This window comes from Capricornis sumatraensis, chromosome 10 (assembly GCF_032405125.1).
Source record: "Capricornis sumatraensis isolate serow.1 chromosome 10, serow.2, whole genome shotgun sequence".
Taxonomy (NCBI): domain Eukaryota; kingdom Metazoa; phylum Chordata; class Mammalia; order Artiodactyla; family Bovidae; genus Capricornis; species Capricornis sumatraensis.
This window is the reverse complement of record NC_091078.1, coordinates 98,265,995-98,282,886: the sequence shown is the minus strand read 5'-3', so window position 1 is coordinate 98,282,886 and position 16,892 is coordinate 98,265,995. Positions and strand designations below refer to the sequence as shown.

Sequence of the window (16,892 nt, the reverse complement as noted above, 5' to 3'; positions counted from 1 at the left end):
TTTGCCAGCCACTGTCAAGGGTCTTCTTGCTTTCCCACTTCCCTGCCTGCCCTGCATGTCCCAGCCCTGAGGCCTGGAGGTATCTACAGCTGGCCCTCTCCTCTCTGCTGCAGCCTGCCTTGGTCCTTGCCCATCTGCATGGCACCACAGGCAGGAGCCATAAAAGGCTCTGGATCTACAGGGTTCCCAGTTCTAACAGCAGGCCCAAGGCCCAAAGCACCGCAGCCTGCACAGGTCTCCACTGGTGTCCTTGGGGATGAGGAATGCAAGGATCTAACACCTGGCTGCTTCTCTAGCGCTCAGCAGGGAGATTAATAAAAACATGAAAGAAGGAAAGAGAGAAGGGGGAGGATGGACCAGAGGAATCTCCCTGTCACAGGCCTCCCCACTGCTCTTCCAAAGTCCTCCCCAGGTCTCCACAGCTCCTCCAGTCCTCCTTGAATCCCTGGGTTGTCAGGCTCACTCTGAGGTTAGGACCAGAGTGCAGTGTGGGCCAGGTTCAGTGTGAGGTCAGGGTCATGGTTCTGATGGGAGTGAGAGTCAGAGCTCAGGCTGGGGCAGATGCTGAGGATCAATCAGAAACAAAACATGGTCTTCCAGCCCTTTCAGGGGGAGCCCACCCTGTCCTGTGGGGCCACAGATGCTGGCTCCTTCAGGAACCTTCTATCACACCCGCAGCTGGCTGCTCTGACCGTATAATCCCATGTTCCCCCTCCCCCTCCCCCTTGCTCTGGTGTCCAGGGTGACCAGAGCTGCCTCTGGGCAGGAAGCCAGCCCAGAAAGCCCAGGACATCCCTGAGAGCCTGTCACCATAGCAACCTGCCTGCCAAGCCATCCACCCGCCACCCCACCTGGGTCCAGTACCGTTTTTCAAATTCAGAACGTCAGAATGGGAAGGGCCTCCTAGATCAGCAGATTCCAGCCCCTCCCTTTGTCCCAAATGAATAAACTGAGGCCCGACCGAGGCAGGCTGGGAAGGGAAGGGGGGAACCTGTTGTCCAAGGACCTGACCCCAACCTGTCCCCCCTCCCACCCACTCCTGCCCCATGTCGGTCTTGGTCGCGTTCGGGGAATGGGGAGTCTGGAGTGTGATCTCCAGAGGGGGGCGGGCCCTTCACCCGGAGTGATGCAGGGGCGGGCAGCCCGGGAACCGGACACCGACGATGAATAAATGATGCTCACTCGCAGCCTGCCTGCGACCAGATCGCCAGCGCCGAGCGCCGGCTGCCCAAGGGGCAGTCACCCAGCCAAGGCAGACCGGCCGGCGTCCCTCGGCTCCCCAGACCTGCGACCTGCGGCGGAGCAGCGCGGCGCGCGCGAAGATGGCGGGGCCGCGGCGAGGCGCGGGGCTCCTCTGGGCGCTGGGCGGCGCCGCCCTGGGGGTTTGCCTCGCAGGGGTCGCTGGGCAGCTGGTGGAGGTGAGGTGGGCCGGCGCGGAGGGGTTCGGGGTGGCTGTCACCGTCCAGGCAGAGCCAGGCGGTGCCTTTCTGACGGGAAGCTGGTTTTTCCCTTTCTTTTGCCCTAGGAGACCTGACTTAATGGGGAGACACAGTCCATCCCAAGCGCTTCCAAGATGCAGGGAGACTCAGCCTTAGCCTTAGTGTCCTTGCTCTGATGGGCGGGCACAGCCCCCGATCTCAGGAACATTATTCTGATGAGGGAGACACCCTGACCTTAGGGCTTCCCAGTCTGATTGGAGATACAGCCTGGCATCAGCGAGTGTCTGATGGGGGACACTCAGCCCCTGTACTCTAATCTTTGGTGTCCAGAGGTGGGCAGATGGGGGGCGGAGGCAGGGGACAAGGATAGCCTTCGCAGAGCAGCCATGTGTTGTTTGACCCCACACTGCAGGGAGGGGCAGGCAGGGCAGGGCCCAGGGACTCAGGGTCTTACTTGGTCCTGGTGATGACTGGGAGCTAGCACAGTCCTCTGAGCAGAGGAGAATCAGGATGAGTCCTGGACTGGAAGGAGAATAAATTAGACGAGGGCCCATACTTGGGAGAACTGGAAGGAGCTGCTGAGATGGTCCAGGACGAGGTGAAAAGGATGGCTGAGGGGCTGACCAGAAAGGGAAGGGTGGGGGCCATCTGCAGCCCCCTTGGCTGGCCTCTCTGTACCCCGTCCCTGCTGAGCCAGGAAGGGGAGCTGATGAGGCTGACCGGACCCAGGATTCTAGAGCAGCAAGCCAGGGGGAGAAGGCCAGAGGTAGGGCCAGGGAAGAGTAGGGTAGGAGCCTGTGTAGGCAGGGGCAGAGTGGAGAGAGCAGAGTGCATGAGATAGTCAAGCACCGCGGAGGACCCTCAAGAGGCAGGTGCTGGGCAGCAGGATGGGAGGGGGAGGACAAGGCCTTATCTCTGGGGTCTGAGGAGGTACACCCCTGAACTAGTGGGTGATGTATGTGGGGACAGAGCCCTGCACCCCCATGCTGGTCTGTGCCTGCTGCTGACCAGGGGGTGTGATCAGAAGGCTGGGCTGGAATCAGATGTCAGCTCTGGTGTCTCTGTAAGGGGAGTCAGGCTGCCTTGAGCCCCATGGAGTGCACTTAGGCCCCCGCCAGCTGTCCTGAGGCCTCAGGTGCAGAAACTGAGCTGGTCTGGGTGTAGGAGAAGCCCGACAGAGGGGGTCAACTCAGGTCTGAGTCAAGGACTCTTCCCTCAGTCCCCAGGAAAACGTCTTCTCCCAGTTCATCAAGGGAAATTGCATTTTGAGTCCCTCTGCCTACCATCTGCCTATAGCCTGAACAAGGGTCTGGCTGAGTCCAGGCGATCCAAGGAAGTACCAGAAAGATGAGCCGGGCTGGGGTCCGTGGTACCACCCATCCTACCCACAGGCATCACCCTCCAATCAGCCTGTGAAATTCTGATGGAGACCAGGCCCCCAAGCTTCAGAGTTCAGACTCCCATCAGTGTCCACCACAAACAGATGCCCGACTATTACCTGTTTCCCCCTACCCAAGGCCCTATCAGGGTGTCTTGAACAAAGCTGGAACAAGAATGTGTCAGAAGTGAGCTCCTGGCTGCCCAAGCTCTGAGTCTGAGATCTTTACCATGGCCCCCAGAATATCCCAGTCTTACAACCAGCTGGGTCAACACACTGAACCTCAGAACCACGGAACCCTGCCACTGCCCAGACCTCGGCCCTGACTCTACAGATGCGTGCCCGACCACATGCACACGTCCTCCAGCCACATGGGCACTATACCCACAGTGCCCAGCCCCAACCCCACACACACGTGCCAGACCCCACACACACGTGTCTGACCCCACAGATGGGTCCAGGCCCCCGGGAGGATGCTGAGGAAGGGTGTCTACTTGTCCATTTTACCACTCAGGTTGTGTAGGAAGCCTCTCAGAGACCCCTGGAACCATTCCACTCAAGTTACAGATGGAGAAACTGAGGACTAAAGAAAAGAAGGCTCCTACCCCAGTTCACCTTGGTTAAGAGAAGAGAGCCGGGAATTATGTACCAGCCCTGGGCACATAGACCTTCTTGGTTACCTGGGACAGGTTGCTGGTCCTTTCCAAGTGTCCCCAGTACAGGCTGAGGGGTGGCGTCTATAAGGTGAAGAAGTACCTGGCTTTTGGTAGGTGCTCCATCCAGGCTTAGAGACCAGGGGAAAGACTAGACAGATGGTTGAGCTATAGATTGCCTTTCCTTTCCAGAGAGCTGGAAGAGACTCCTCTCATCTGTCCTTATTTGGTTAACCGAGGGGCAAGGCATTGCACTGATGCCCCAGAGGGGTCCCCTCTCCCTCCAAGTACCCCTCCATACCCCTCAGCCAAGCTCGGTGACAGAGATAGGGTCCTATCCCTCTCAGCCCCACAGGTCAGGGACAGGTCTCGCTGCTATCCTCCAGAGCAGGGCCATGTCCCTGACCTGGGGGGCTGAGAGGGATATGACTCTATCTCCTTCCTCAGAACCCCAAGGACAGGGAGGTGTGGCTCTGGGAAGGTGGGAAGTGGCGTGCGGTGCTCATGATCGCTCCAGCCGTGCTTACAACTTTTGGCCTCCAGGTGTCGCTACTGCATTTCAGACAAATTAGCTAGTCCCTTTTCTTGGTGAGGATTCTGGCCTTGCTTTCTGGTCAGAGGAGGTGACTCAGGTAGGACAGGCAACTGCTGAAGCCACTTGGTGGGGATCCTGGTCAAGTAAGAGGGTCATGAAGCCCTGACTGCAGTTCCACACCCTATCCCACGCAGGGGGGACATGAGAAAAAAATACCATGAGGCAGTACAGGACTCGCCTTGTCTCTGGCCTTGGTCCTGAGACCCCATCTGCCTTTGTGGGGCCCAACCCTGGAGCAGGAGGAGAAAGGGCCTTGAACCTGACTGAAACAAACCATCGACATTTGCCTCTTGGGTTCGGTTTCCTCAAGCACTAACCACCCTCACACTCCCAAGTTCCCAGCTCCATGGTTCTGGGTTCTGCCCTCTTCTCTGGCTCAAAGGCTGGAACGTCCCAAGGTCTAAGGCATTGGTTATGAATGTCTAAGACCCTTGATCCTGGGAGATTCTGAAATACTCGGACTTAGTGAGTCCTCGCTGAGACCTGGGCCTCTCTCAGCCCAGTCCCAGTCCCTGGCTTACTCTGCTCTCTCCCGACCCACAGCCCAGCACAGCCCCACCCAAGCCCAAGCCTCCCCCGCTGACCAAGGAGACGGTGGTGTTCTGGGACATGCGTCTGTGGCACGTGGTGGGCATCTTCTCGCTTTTCGTGTTGTCCATCAGTAAGTAGCAGCTGCCCCCCTCTACTACCCCCTGCCACTGCCACACCACAGCGGGAGCACAGCACCCCGTTACCCCCCCAGCACCACCCCCCAGGGGCTCAGAGCAGCAATTCCGGGCACTGCAAGCAGGCCCGGCGCCCACAGGAGGCCCTCTGTGGTTTCTGGCACCTCCTAATCCACACAAAGTCCCTGCGGAGGGCTGACAGGCTGGTGGTGACCTGAAGTATTCTGCCCGACGGGGGATGCAGCCACATGGCAATTACGGTAATTACAGGGGACTCCACTGAACCAGGACGAAGACGTGTCATTTTTCCCTATCGCTGGCCTCCTCGTGCTTTTCCTGCAGCTTGGCCAGCTTAAAACACCCACACCCAGGGGCTCCAGCAAGGCCACCCTTGGCTGCAGCTCAGCACCAGAGCTCCCCAGACGCCCAGCAGATGTGGCTCCCAGGCTGCAAACCCAGCATCGTCAAATACCATTTCCTTGGAATGCTTCACACCCACCTCAGTTAAGAACAGGAGACCCACCCCCTTCCTCCTTTGGATCTGGGAGTTGCTTGATGCGAAGTTGCAACAGAAGCCAGTTTGGGATGCTCCTATCAGCTGTCCTTCCAGAGTTGGGGTCTAGAGTTGAGAAAAGAGGGGCTGAGAAATGCCGAATGGATGGGAGAGGCCACCAGGGTACAAAGAGGTTCCCACGGGCCCAAGGGAGGAGAGGGGCGCAACAGTAAAGGGAAAGAACACACTCCCCCAGTAAAGGCTTCGTGGAGAAGGAGTCCTCTAAGCTGTAGATGGGTAGGATGGATGACGGTTTGTGTCAGGCAGCTAGCAAGGCATTCTGGAGAGAGGTACAGTGGGGGCGGGCATGGGAGAAAACGGCCTCCACACAGGTCTCAGATAACCCTTCTAAGACGTTTGCTGAGTGCACCCTGGCTCAGAGGCTACAAGGGCATTTAAGTTCTAGCAGGAGCTGTCCTGGGCTGCGGTCCCCCAGGGGTCAGGGCTGACCACAAGAGCCCGCCCAGATATAGGGGCTCCAAAGGAGACAAGGACATCAGTCTTGCATGCGCTTCTCCTAGCACCGGAAGTGCCCTTCCACTCCACCCCCACCCCCACTCTCTTCACAGCTAGGGTGGGAGAGCTTCCCTGGTGGCTCAGACGGTAAAGAATCCGCCTGCAGTGCGGGAGAGCTGGGTTCGATCCCTGGGTTGGGAAGATCCCCTGGAGAAGGAAATGGCTACCCACTCCAGTAGCCTGGCCTGGAGAATTCCATGGACAGAGGAGCCTCACAGGCTACAGTCTATGGGGTCGCAAAGAGTCAGAAACAACTGAGCAACTTTCACAGAGTGGGAGGAGGAGGTGAGCAAGAGGCCGCCTTCTCTTCCTAGCCAAGGCTCCAAGGCTGTTATCAGTCAGGCTTCTGAGTGGAGGCCCCACGGACAGACAGGTGTGGCTGCAGCCCCAGCCAGGTGTTCAGAAGGTGGAGCAACTCCCCAGTACCAAGAAGCAGGTTTAGGGGAGGTATCTGCCTGCAGGGGCCACAGGATAAGTCCAGGGTACAGGTCCAAAGAGCAGCTCAGGGGCACCCTGAGGAGCAGGGTTGAGGGCACCATGGGGCCTTAAGACACACAATGGTTTCTCCCAGGCTCTGCTTGGCCCAAGATGGTAGAAGTGCCTAGGGCCACATAGGAAAGCTGCAGTGTCAGGCCCAAAGAGGCACTTGGACCTCAACTACACAGACTGACTTCTATTCCTAACCCTATTTCCTGAAAAAGAAGGGATAGTCCCAAAGGCCTCTGAGCAACAAGTCAGCACTTGTTACCTTCTATGCAGGGCTCTAGGGAGTTGGGGACCCTGGGTCCTGGGGAGGAAACATTTTTCCCACATCTCTGTCTGCTTGGGTCTTGGTGGTACAGCTGTTAGTGGAGCATCATCCCCAGAACCTTGTGGAGAGGATGGAGTTGGATGGGGTGCCTCTTTGGTTCCCTGCCAGACTGGGGACTTCTATCCCCAGCCTCTTCCTGGGCTTGGAACTCCATCCAAGAAACTTTGTTTCTCTCCTTTGAAGAGAAGCAAGCAGGCCAGGCTGGATGGGACAGGTCCAGAGTGAGGGGCAGTGCCTCCATCCTGCTCTGGCTGCCAATAGCTGTGGCTGAGCTCCCTTTAAAGTCCAGGCCTCCCAGGGACTGGGACCAGCCTTTGCTAAGAGCCCAGGCATGGTCCTGAGAAGGTACCTGATGGGGTAACTGGAAGAGGTGGTTCAAGCCAGTAGGGTGGGGGTGGGGGACTGACCCTGGACCTCTGGCATACAAGAGTCTGGAGGCAACCAGAGCCCAGCTCTTTGGGTAAGAAAGGTCTTCCCAGGCCCATCCCTGGGCAGCAGTGCAGTCAGACCTACTATTAGGGCCTTCACACGACTGTCCCCCACCATGTGTTCCTGGATGCTATTGACACCCTGTCCATTCATTCAGGAGTCCTGTCCTGAGTCACAAAAGCTTTGAAACCATCTCATTCATTTTTTTCTTTCATTCTGTGAGTCTGGGGAAGACTCAGTGGGGCCACAATACTGGCTGACGAGGTTGCACAAGATGACCCCAAAGCGTGATCCTGCTCAGGCCATATAGGTCTGATCTATCTTCCCCAAAAAGAGGCCTGGCTTGTCCTGCCTGGCCCTCCTGCCTCTAGGAGTCTGTCAGGAAGTTATGTCTGGTCATCTGATTTATAATAGGAAGCAGCTCTGTCCCCTCCCCCTGAGGCTGGGGCCAAGGTGGTCAGACTGGGGGCCTTAGAAAAATAAACTCAGTCCAGCCGGGTCCTGGCAGCCCTGCCCTGCCCATCCCTGGACAGGCCAGCTCCATGCCTTGGCCCAGCTTGCGTGGGCACAGCCGCCCTGAGCCAGAAAACCACTCCTGGAATAACTCTGTCTGAGCTGAACACCCCAGGGCAAGGTCTGTGTCCTCCTGAAGGAGCCTCAGCTTGTCCTCAAGGAGGTTGAGGAGGATGCAGCCTGTCCTCTGGTGTCTGAGGTCCTCTCAAGAGGCTGGGGAGGAAAACCTAGGATGAACCAGGAGCCCTGAGGCCTGGGCTGCAAGCACAGGACACCCTCCAGGAGGCTGTAGCTTGAGTCATGGTGTAGCCCACTTCCTACCCTCCAGGACCTCTCAATCTAGTCAGAGAGACACCCCCCGCCAAGCCAGGACCACTGACATAATTTATGGGACCAGTGAAAATGAAAATATGAGATCCCTGTCCAAAGACTGTTAAGAATTTCAAGAAAGTGACGGCAGAGTATTACGCCAAGCACAAGGCCTTTCTGAGAATAGGCCTGCTACCTAAAGCCAGCCCTGCAAAGACATTTTGAAAATCTCAGAGCCTACAGAGGTTTTGTCAAAATGTGGAACCTCCTGAAAGAGACTCTTGGGTGAGACACACATAGACAGATGGAGCCAGGCCTGGAACTCGGGCGCCATTCCGGGGAGCCTGGGCGCTGGCCCTTGCCAAGCCTGCTCTGTCCCCCCTGTAGTTATCACCCTTTGCTGTGTCTTCAACTGTCGCGTGCCACGGACCCGGAAGGAGATTGAGGCCCGGTATCTGCAGCGAAAGGCAGCCAAGATGTACACAGACAAACTGGAGACTGTGCCGCCCCTCAGCGAGCTCACAGAAATCCCTGGAGGTGAGCAGGCCTGGCCCCCAGTCCCGCCAAGCCCCTACCCTGCCAAGCTGGCCGTTTCCTTGATCCTTCCACCCAGAATGCCCTGTTCCTCCCCTCCACCTGGTTCAGGGAGGGGACTCATCCCTGTTTCTGGAGACCAGAGCAAAGGAATGGGTCAGAGTGAGGCAGGGAAAACAAGAAGCTATTTTGCAGGTAGGAGTGGTTTGGAAGGAAAAAGGAATGAAGGGTTGGACTGGGAGGCTCTGGTGTGGGTCACAGGACGCTGTTTCACTCCTGTTGAACCCTCTTCCTTCTATTCCACAGAGGATAAGAAGAAGAAGAAGAAGAAGAAGGACAGTGTGGATACCGTGGCCATCAAGGTAGAGGAGGATGAGAAGAATGAGGCCAAGAAGAAGAAAGGAGAGAAATGAGGAGAGCTTTCTGGAGGTGGCGGCTGGGGCTGGCCAGCCCTGGGGCTCATGGTCCTGCCAGAGTCCAGACATCTTAGACTCCAAGCTCACACATGGACCCCAGAGGTTGCAGAGAGCCCTGTCCCTGTAGGGAGGGAGTTGCAGGGGCCCAGGAGCCTGTCCTAGAGCCTATAGGAACAAGGACAAAACTGTACCAGGTGTGCCACCTCCTGGCCTGGATGCCAACTCCCTGCACCCCATCCACATGGCCACCCAGCAGAGGTGGTCTGTAGACCCTGTCCCTCTATAGATCCAAAGTGGCCTCAACGCACCCGGACATGCCTCTGTCTCCTCTTCTGCCGGGAACAGCTGTGGCTAAGGGGTGACGGGATGTGGGTTCTCCTCTGGAAGGGGATGGCCAGCCTGGATGGGCCAATGTGAGGCCACACTAAGCTGTCCACAAGGAGGGAGAGGGTCACTGGAGGAAGCAGGGGCAGCAGGAGGCTCTCGGACTTGGCTGGATAGTAGCCCTGCTGGTGAGGGGCTGTCCCAAGCCTGGCATGGGTTCTGGCCCAGAGCAGTGAGCAGAGAAGGACCAGAGGCAGAACCCCCAGCCTAGCAGATACCAAGCTCCAGGCAGTGGACGCACTTGTCTTACTTACTGTGATGTAGCTGAGGCTGCTGGAGGGCCTAGCATGAGGCCCACAGGCTCAGGATTGGGGGCTCCAGGGGTACAAAAGGCTGAGGCCAGTGGACCAGAGAGAGAAGAGAAGACAGCTGGCACCTGGGACCCAACTTGGGAATCCAGGGAATATTTGAGAAGCCAACAGGGACTTGAGGCTGTTCTGGGGCCCTTTCTAGGCTTAGCTGTGGTGGCAGGGCCCCAGGAGACCACAACAGGGGCCAGTTAGGGTGGAGGTAGCAGCCAACCTTCCACCTGCTGGATATAACAGCACAGCTTCCTCTTCTGCTCTCAACCACGATTCTTGAAACAGCACTGGTGACCAGAAGTGAAGGCTCAAACTTGACCTGCGGACTGGATCCCTGGGGAGGGGACATGCAGAGAGGGGTATCTAGATGGCAGCCAACATCACCTGAAGAACTCAGACCTGGGCTTGGAGACTTAGGAGATGCTGGAGGTTTCCGAGCCAGGGGGAGCTGCTGGCAAAGCTCACACTGCCTCTGCAGCCTGCAGAGATTTGTAAATAAAGCTGAATGCCTTCTCATACTTGAGCGACCTGAGATGACCACTCAGGTACCCCGTCCCTGAAGCATTTAGTGGAGGGCAATGCAGTGATCAGTGATAGGCAGTGAAGGCCAGGCTGTCGTTCCCTTTCCTGACTTTTCTCCCGCTCTGAATTCAGATGAGCTGAAGGAAGAGGTGGTGGGCCGAGGGGCAGAGGGTCAGCTGTGGCCAGTGGGGCTCAGCCCTGAGGCAGGGCATCAGGACCAAGAAGGAAGCTGCATGCTCTGCTCCACTTCCTGGTGTCAATAGATGGGTGCCTGAGACACAGAGGAGTCAAGCCTGGATTCCAGCCTGGACACAAATCATTATTACACGAGGCGAGAGAACCAGGCTGACATGGAGGAAGGAGCACAGGGTCTTAGAGCCACAGCCGGGGGGTGGGGCAGAGATTACAGAAGGCCCTGCTGTGGAAGCTGAGTACTCACTGCGCCACCAAGTGGAAACCCTGGCTCTGCCCAGGGGCCCAGCCTGTGGGCTTCTCATACATACGGTTTTGGCAAAGACCATTCTACCGATACAAGCCAGAACCCTTCTGTTGGCTGGGCAGCAGAGGCCCACGGGAGCGGGGGCCACTAGAAGTCAGAGAAGCAGCTGGTAATGCCTGGGGTAAGTCCGGGCCCGGGCCACATCTCCCCCACCAGCTGCCTCCCTGACCTCTGACTTGCGTCTCCACTAGCCATTTAAGGACAGGCATATCTGCTGATCGTGGGGATAATGTCTGATCCCAGTGGGCATCTGCCCCAAGTCCAGACAGGGGACAGGGTTGGAAGGTCAAAGTTTACTACAGTGCTTCAGGGCAATGACAGAGTATGTTCCAGCCACAGGCGAGAAGATGAGCCAAAGCCGAGGAGAACACACTCACCTCTGCAGCCCAGAGCTGCACCCTGAGGCCCAGCCTCACACTGGGTCCTGGCAGCCCCAGCGTCAGCCTGGGCAGTACGTTCTAGGCCCTGAATCATCTGACCCCAGTATGATCCCCACACATTCCCTCCACCTTCTGCGGGAGCCACCCCGAGCTCGTGGATGGAGCTGGGGCTCTGCACTTTGCAGTGTCAACTGCTGGGAGCCACTCATCCCACCCCTTCCCTGTTCTCTCATCCCCCACTGCAGCAGGCCCAGGAAGGAGGAGGCATGGGGAAGAGAGCCATTTAATTGAACATCTAGTCTCTGCCCTGCCTGTGAGGGCTGAGAACTGCACCTGCAGCATTCTAGACAAGAGGGTGAGGAGGGGCCTGGGCAAGAGAGGGCGCGCCCAGGGACAGCACGAGTGTCAGAGGGCAGCAAGAAAGCTGAGGAGCATCAGGAGTGCCAGGAGCAGGGCCCGGGAAGGGGCTGGCAGAGTCTGCCCGCTGACGCGGTCCCAGATCCACTGTTGGTAGGAGGAGATGTGGACGTAGATAGGCGGAGCCTCGCTCTTCTTGCAGCCTGGGCCCCAGCTCACCACTCCCATCAGATGCCATACGTTCTGCACAGGACAGGCCAAGGGCTCACCACTTATCTCCTGTGGGGAGGGGTGGGGAACAAAAGAGAGGCCACATGTGGTCCAAGGGAGACTTGATCCAGCTCAGGAACAAGTAGGGTGCCCTCACCAAACCTGCGCAGTCTCCAGGTGTCTCATAGCTGAGAGGTACCTTTGAAGTCCTGACCCAGGAGACCTTCCTTAAAAGGCTCCACCTTCCATCTCGCTCCATCCCCCATCTCGTTAACATCCACCTCCCATGTTCCCACCCTTCCCATCCTCCTCCCTCATCTCCAGCCTCCATCCCCACTCCCCATCCCTCTCTCCCCAACTCTCATCTCATTCCCCCGCATCTCCATTCCCTGTCAGATTTCCCCTCCTTCGTCTTCCTCCTCACTTACCCCTGCTCATCCCTGGCTCCTCTCTCCTCCCCACACGTCCTGCCTCTGCTGTGCCCCTCACCCCAGTTCTGGCCAGGTGCCCTTGGAGGTGAATGAGCAAGGGCAAGAGATGCTCACGTAGCAGAATTTTTCCCTGTCGACGTCCTTTGCACAGATCATCTGGGAGTTGATGATCTGAATCAGAGAGGGGATTTTGGAGAACCTGCGGTAGAGGCTGTCACACTCTGTGCTGTTCAGGATGGTGACTTCCTTCTCCTGGATGGTTCGAAATTGGGGCCATTCACCTGTGGGACAGGGGGCCCCCATTCAGGCTTGACTGTTTAGCTCCTGCCCACAGCCACTGGCCTCATGCCCATCCTCCCTTTGTTCCTTGCCACTCCTCTAGCCTCGTCTCCTTGCCACACAGCAGCCCTGGAGATCTCTCCAGGATTAGCCCACCTACCACTCCAGCTGACGCTTCCCAAAGGCCCCTCAATATAGAGACCCTGGGGCAGTTTACCCAAGACCTGGCTTTGCTGGACCTGATCTCACGTCTGGCAGAGTCCAATTCATCAAGTCCATTCTGATCTCGGCATCTTGGCTTTTGCATTCCGTCTATCCACAAAGCCTACCAAGTCTATCTGAGGTCCAAGATCCTGCCTTTTCTTCAAGCTTTCCCCAAAAGCCTCTTCCTCCCCTGAGCTTCCCTAGACTTGCCTCTGTGGTTCCAGGCACTCCTCACTCCCCTCCTGACTCTCACAAGTGTGTATTTGTCCCTAAGTCTGAGCTTCTGGGGGACAGGTGACTTCCAACTATTTCCAACTATTCACCAGACAGGCCATGGTAGGGATGACAAAAAGCCACCCCACCCAGGTTGGAGATCCTGGGTGCTTTCAGGCATGCTGGCTCTGTGAGACCACAGGGAAGAACACTTCTCTTGTGGGAAAGGGACAGGGGTTCCCCGAAGAGGATGGACATTCCTGGGCTCCTAAGGAAATGGGCCCTTGGATGGCCCTGGGACGACACTCCTGCTCACCGGGCTCCTAAACTGGGATGATAAGGGATTGAGGGCCACTGCTGGGGTAGGGGGAGACACGAGGGAACCCTCAGTGACTCCCAGCTTCCAGATGCAGACTGCCCTTAGCCAGACACATGGGTCTTCTGGGGAGCCTATTACAGACATAGACCCCTTGTCCTCTAACCTTGCCTGTTCTGCTTCAAAACATGGATACCCTGGGATTGTGTGTGGACAGCAAGATATCACTCTGTGCCCACTATGCCTTCAAGGACAGCCTGTTTACACACCCTGACTTGGGCCTGAGGGTTTCAAGGGCAATCTGGGTCCCCTAGATACATTCACTGCTGAAGCCCTCAAACGGAAAAAGAGATAAGAATCTGACAGGAGTGGGGTGGTGGGCTCCCTGGGAAAGGTGTTGCAGAAATACCTGTCCATGGTAGACCCTGGCCTGCACCCAGGTTCTATCCCGCACCATCCACCCTGCTGGGGGTAGGACGGTTCTGACTCACCACCAACCCTGGGGAGTCCCCAGCCTGTCACAGTGCAGAGTGAGTAGTCCTTCACCGAATAGTCCAAGCCAGGCAGGCAGATGGGCCAGACATACTTGCTGTACTGGAGTGGCCGCTCCAGGTTGAGGAGGGCAATGTCGTTGGCCCGGCCAACCCAGGACCAGTACCGACTAGCTCGATAACGGCTGTGCACGATGACCTCTTTTGCCAGGGTGTCGATGGTAGTCTTCGTTATCTGGTCAATCCACGGACTCCCCGCCCGTACTGAATAGGTAACGTCACTCCTGGGGAAGGGCAAGGGGAGTCCTCCATTAGTCCCAGGAACCCCACACCAGCCTGCACCCCCCCTAAACTCCACCGCACTGTTGTACTCTGAGCAAATCCAGGCAAGCCACCCACCTGCTTCGAGTCCCCGAGCCCACTCCTCAGGGCAGATGTGAATGGGGTCCTGCACACAGACACTGTGTGGTCAGTCCTGACAACAACCCTTCAGTTTATGGAGAGGGAAACTATGACGCGAGCAACCGACTCAAGGCTACACAGCTAGCAAGTGCTGGAGCTGGGATGTGGAGCCAGTTTTCTCTGGTTGCAAACTCTAGACTCTGTCCAGTAACCCAAGCTCAGTCCCAGAAGTGACAGAGATCTTGTGCAATCATCCAACCCTCCCTCTAGCTTTCTTTCTCAGTGTGTCCCGTAGGTGTGGAAATCACTTCTCTTCTGGCCAGGCCTCACAGCCAGATGTGACCCTCGGGTCGCCCCCTGGCTCCAGAACATGGGCGTGCCTGCTCTCTTGTGCCCACACTGACCAGACTGTGAGCATCTATATTCTTGTCTGTCTTCCCCAGCAACATGAGAGGAGTGCTGCAGCCCTCTTCTGCTACCAGTGCCCAGGCCAGGGTGCTTCAAAGACTGTCAAGGCTACTGGTTGAATGAAGGAAGGAATAAGTGAAACAAAGGGTATGGAACAGAAGAATTAGAATCTTCTTTCTGTGCACAGGAGGAAGGAGCCCTAGACAGAGGTTTGCAAGTCTTCGTTTCCTGTCTGTGGAATGACTGCACAGGACTAGCAGGTCAGATGAGGGGAGCAAGCCTCTAGTTCCCAGGAAGGAATGTACAGGACTCAGCTCCACCCTGCTGGGAGCTGGAGTGAGGCTGGGATTATGGGGTTCTGCCACTGATGGGCCAGCTGGCAGAATGACTGAGGCCCCGGTGGCTCCACATGACTTTCCACCCGTCTGTCTAAGCCCCAACTCACTCGGTCGTGCAGTGGGCTGCAGTCAGCACCCACTCGGAGGCAATGAGGGTTCCTGCACAGATGTGTGTGCCATTGGCCCGCACACTGACCATCCACGGCCACCGCCGAGCCATGGACTCCGGATCCCTGAGGGTGGGGTCCCGTTCATAGGAGAAGCCGCAGGCTGAGGAGGGAAGTGCAAGGAGCTTGATAAGAAGTGGACCTTTCCAGCTGCATCTCACAGCTCTCCCTCTCCCTCTCCTCAGCCTGATCTCCCACCACTCTAGCTGGCCTGCACCCATCCGATGATTCTCCTTCTTCATTGGTCATCAAATAATGAGGCTGTTCACATGAGGATGGGGGTCTCCAGGCTTAGACGGGCCTCAGCACCCCCCAGGCATCCCTCACGTCAGGTCCCAGGGCTGACCAGTCTGGGCATCACTGGCTCCTTTGTCTTGGTCAAGCAGGCCTCAGCTCTGGCTAGGCTAGGCCCTTCACAAATTCATCTGTGTTTTCATCTGGTTCCCCTACTTCAAACAAAAAGACCCTTTCCTCCTTCTCTAGGACCCTCCTCCTATGATTCAGTGAGAGAAAGGCAGATGACCTAAGAGAAGAATGAGCACTGTGCATGAATGCACACACATCTGAGGATGAAACCCAACAGCAATGAACTCAGCTCTTCACCCCCATTAGTCCTCAGGGGAGCGTGGACGTAAATCACAGTGACGTTCTGCTCACCATCACCTGCCAGGCAAAACTAAATGTCCCTGGTGCTAGGAGTTGGTGAGGATCACAGCCCCAGACTGCTCACTCACTGCTCGAGGGAATGTCAGTGGGTGCAGCCACTTTGGAAAAGCTTTTATGGAAAAATTCTTTCAACTGAAGAGACGTATCCAACACCACAGCAGACCCACTCCTAGGTGTTCCAAATGGACTAGTAGATTGTGAGGTCAATGTGAGTAGGCCATCACCAGCAGCTGTAAAGGCTAGCACAAGAGAGGGCACGGCAGCATGCACCGCAGAGTGCTGCGGGGTCCTCAGCGTGAGGCTTCCTATGACACTGAAGTTCTGAGCAATGAGTTCCAGGATGAGAAGTATTCCTTATGTGGGTCTTACTTCAGCCAGCTTAGAAGGCACTGCTAGAGAGAACACTTATGGATGCGCCCCCAAACACACAAGGGAAGGCTCCCTGAAAGCGGTGCTGGAGACCTCCAGAGGCCTTGCCGGGGAGCTTGGATCAGGGCCTCCTGGGCCCGATGGAGAGACGCTGTCCCCACCGGCCATTCAGGAAGGCAGGATGTACAGCACACCCCAGGCTTCCCCGACCTTCCTTGCCTCCTACCTCAACAGCGCGGGAGGTTCCGCCAACAGGTGCTCAGTAGGCGCTAGTGAAAGGAAGGGCTCTTCTCACTCTCCCTGCCCCCTCTTCCTCTGTCCCTTAAAGTCCTCAAGGCTGCTTGGGCACCTCCATGTGAGTACATGGAGGCCACGGTACTCACGGGGAAGGAACTCGCTGTCGGAGGCTTTAGAAGTAGCGTACTGAGAGACACTGGGCGGCTGGCTACCACCAGTGACCTGCCGGGGGAAGAGACGTCTGCCCGAGGGACAGGTGGCACTGGGGGCACATGGGGCATCAAGGTCGGCGGGGACATCCGTGGACAGTGCCCCCAGCGCGTCGCCAGCGCTCAAGCAACCTGTGGAAGGAGGCAGAGAATCTGAAGTGGAGGCCGGATCTGAGGGGGTCGGGGAAGGGGAGGGAGCGGGCCTCACCCAGGGGCCAAGGCAGCACCAGCAGGAGCCCGGCGGAGGCGAGGGCCAGGGCCAGGGTGGACGTCCCAGGGCGCGGGGGGCCGCGCCTGCGGGCCGGCGGCTCACACCAAAACTCCATCTGCTGGAAACATCGACTGCGCCGCGGCGCTCTTCTCGCTACAGCGCTCCCGGGACCGCCCCACAAAGGCGCCCCCCATTGGCGGCCGGTGGCGGCTTTCTGTGGTGTGGTGGGCGCGGGCATCCGCGGCCTTGCGGGCGCCCCCCAGTGGCCCCCTGCCGTGGTGCTTCTGGTGTCCCAGTCGCCCTCTGGCTTGCAGGTGGCTCAGGACTGCCTGGCTTCTGGCCACGCCTCTGCCCTCCTGGGAGGACGTTGCTCCCAGGTGGTCTGGCCAAGCAGTTTCCTGGAGTCCCTTAACCTCACCTCGGCCAGTTTCTGCACCTCCTTCTCTGGCAGCCCACTTCCATCCCTATCAGATGAGATGAAGGCCC

General features: G+C 57.5%; 2 protein-coding genes across 2 annotated transcripts; one reads left to right on the top strand and one right to left on the bottom strand.

Moving 5' to 3' along the window:
- The first annotated feature begins 1,322 nt into the window (after window positions 1-1,322).
- Window positions 1,323-8,808, top strand: TMIE (transmembrane inner ear). The gene is made up of 4 exons (XM_068983152.1): window positions 1,323-1,418; window positions 4,609-4,726; window positions 8,249-8,398; window positions 8,702-8,808. Exons 1-4 carry the CDS (start codon window positions 1,323-1,325, stop codon window positions 8,806-8,808), a joined length of 471 nt encoding a protein of 156 aa, XP_068839253.1.
- Window positions 8,809-11,303: 2,495 nt separating this feature from the next.
- PRSS50 (serine protease 50) lies at window positions 11,304-16,644 on the bottom strand. Its single transcript, XM_068983130.1, has 6 exons — window positions 16,404-16,644; window positions 16,133-16,327; window positions 14,655-14,817; window positions 13,400-13,683; window positions 12,011-12,177; window positions 11,304-11,534 (listed from the first exon to the last, which is right to left on the bottom strand). Exons 1-6 carry the CDS (start codon window positions 16,642-16,644, stop codon window positions 11,304-11,306), a joined length of 1,281 nt encoding a protein of 426 aa, XP_068839231.1.
- Between the last annotated feature and the right edge of the window lie 248 nt (window positions 16,645-16,892).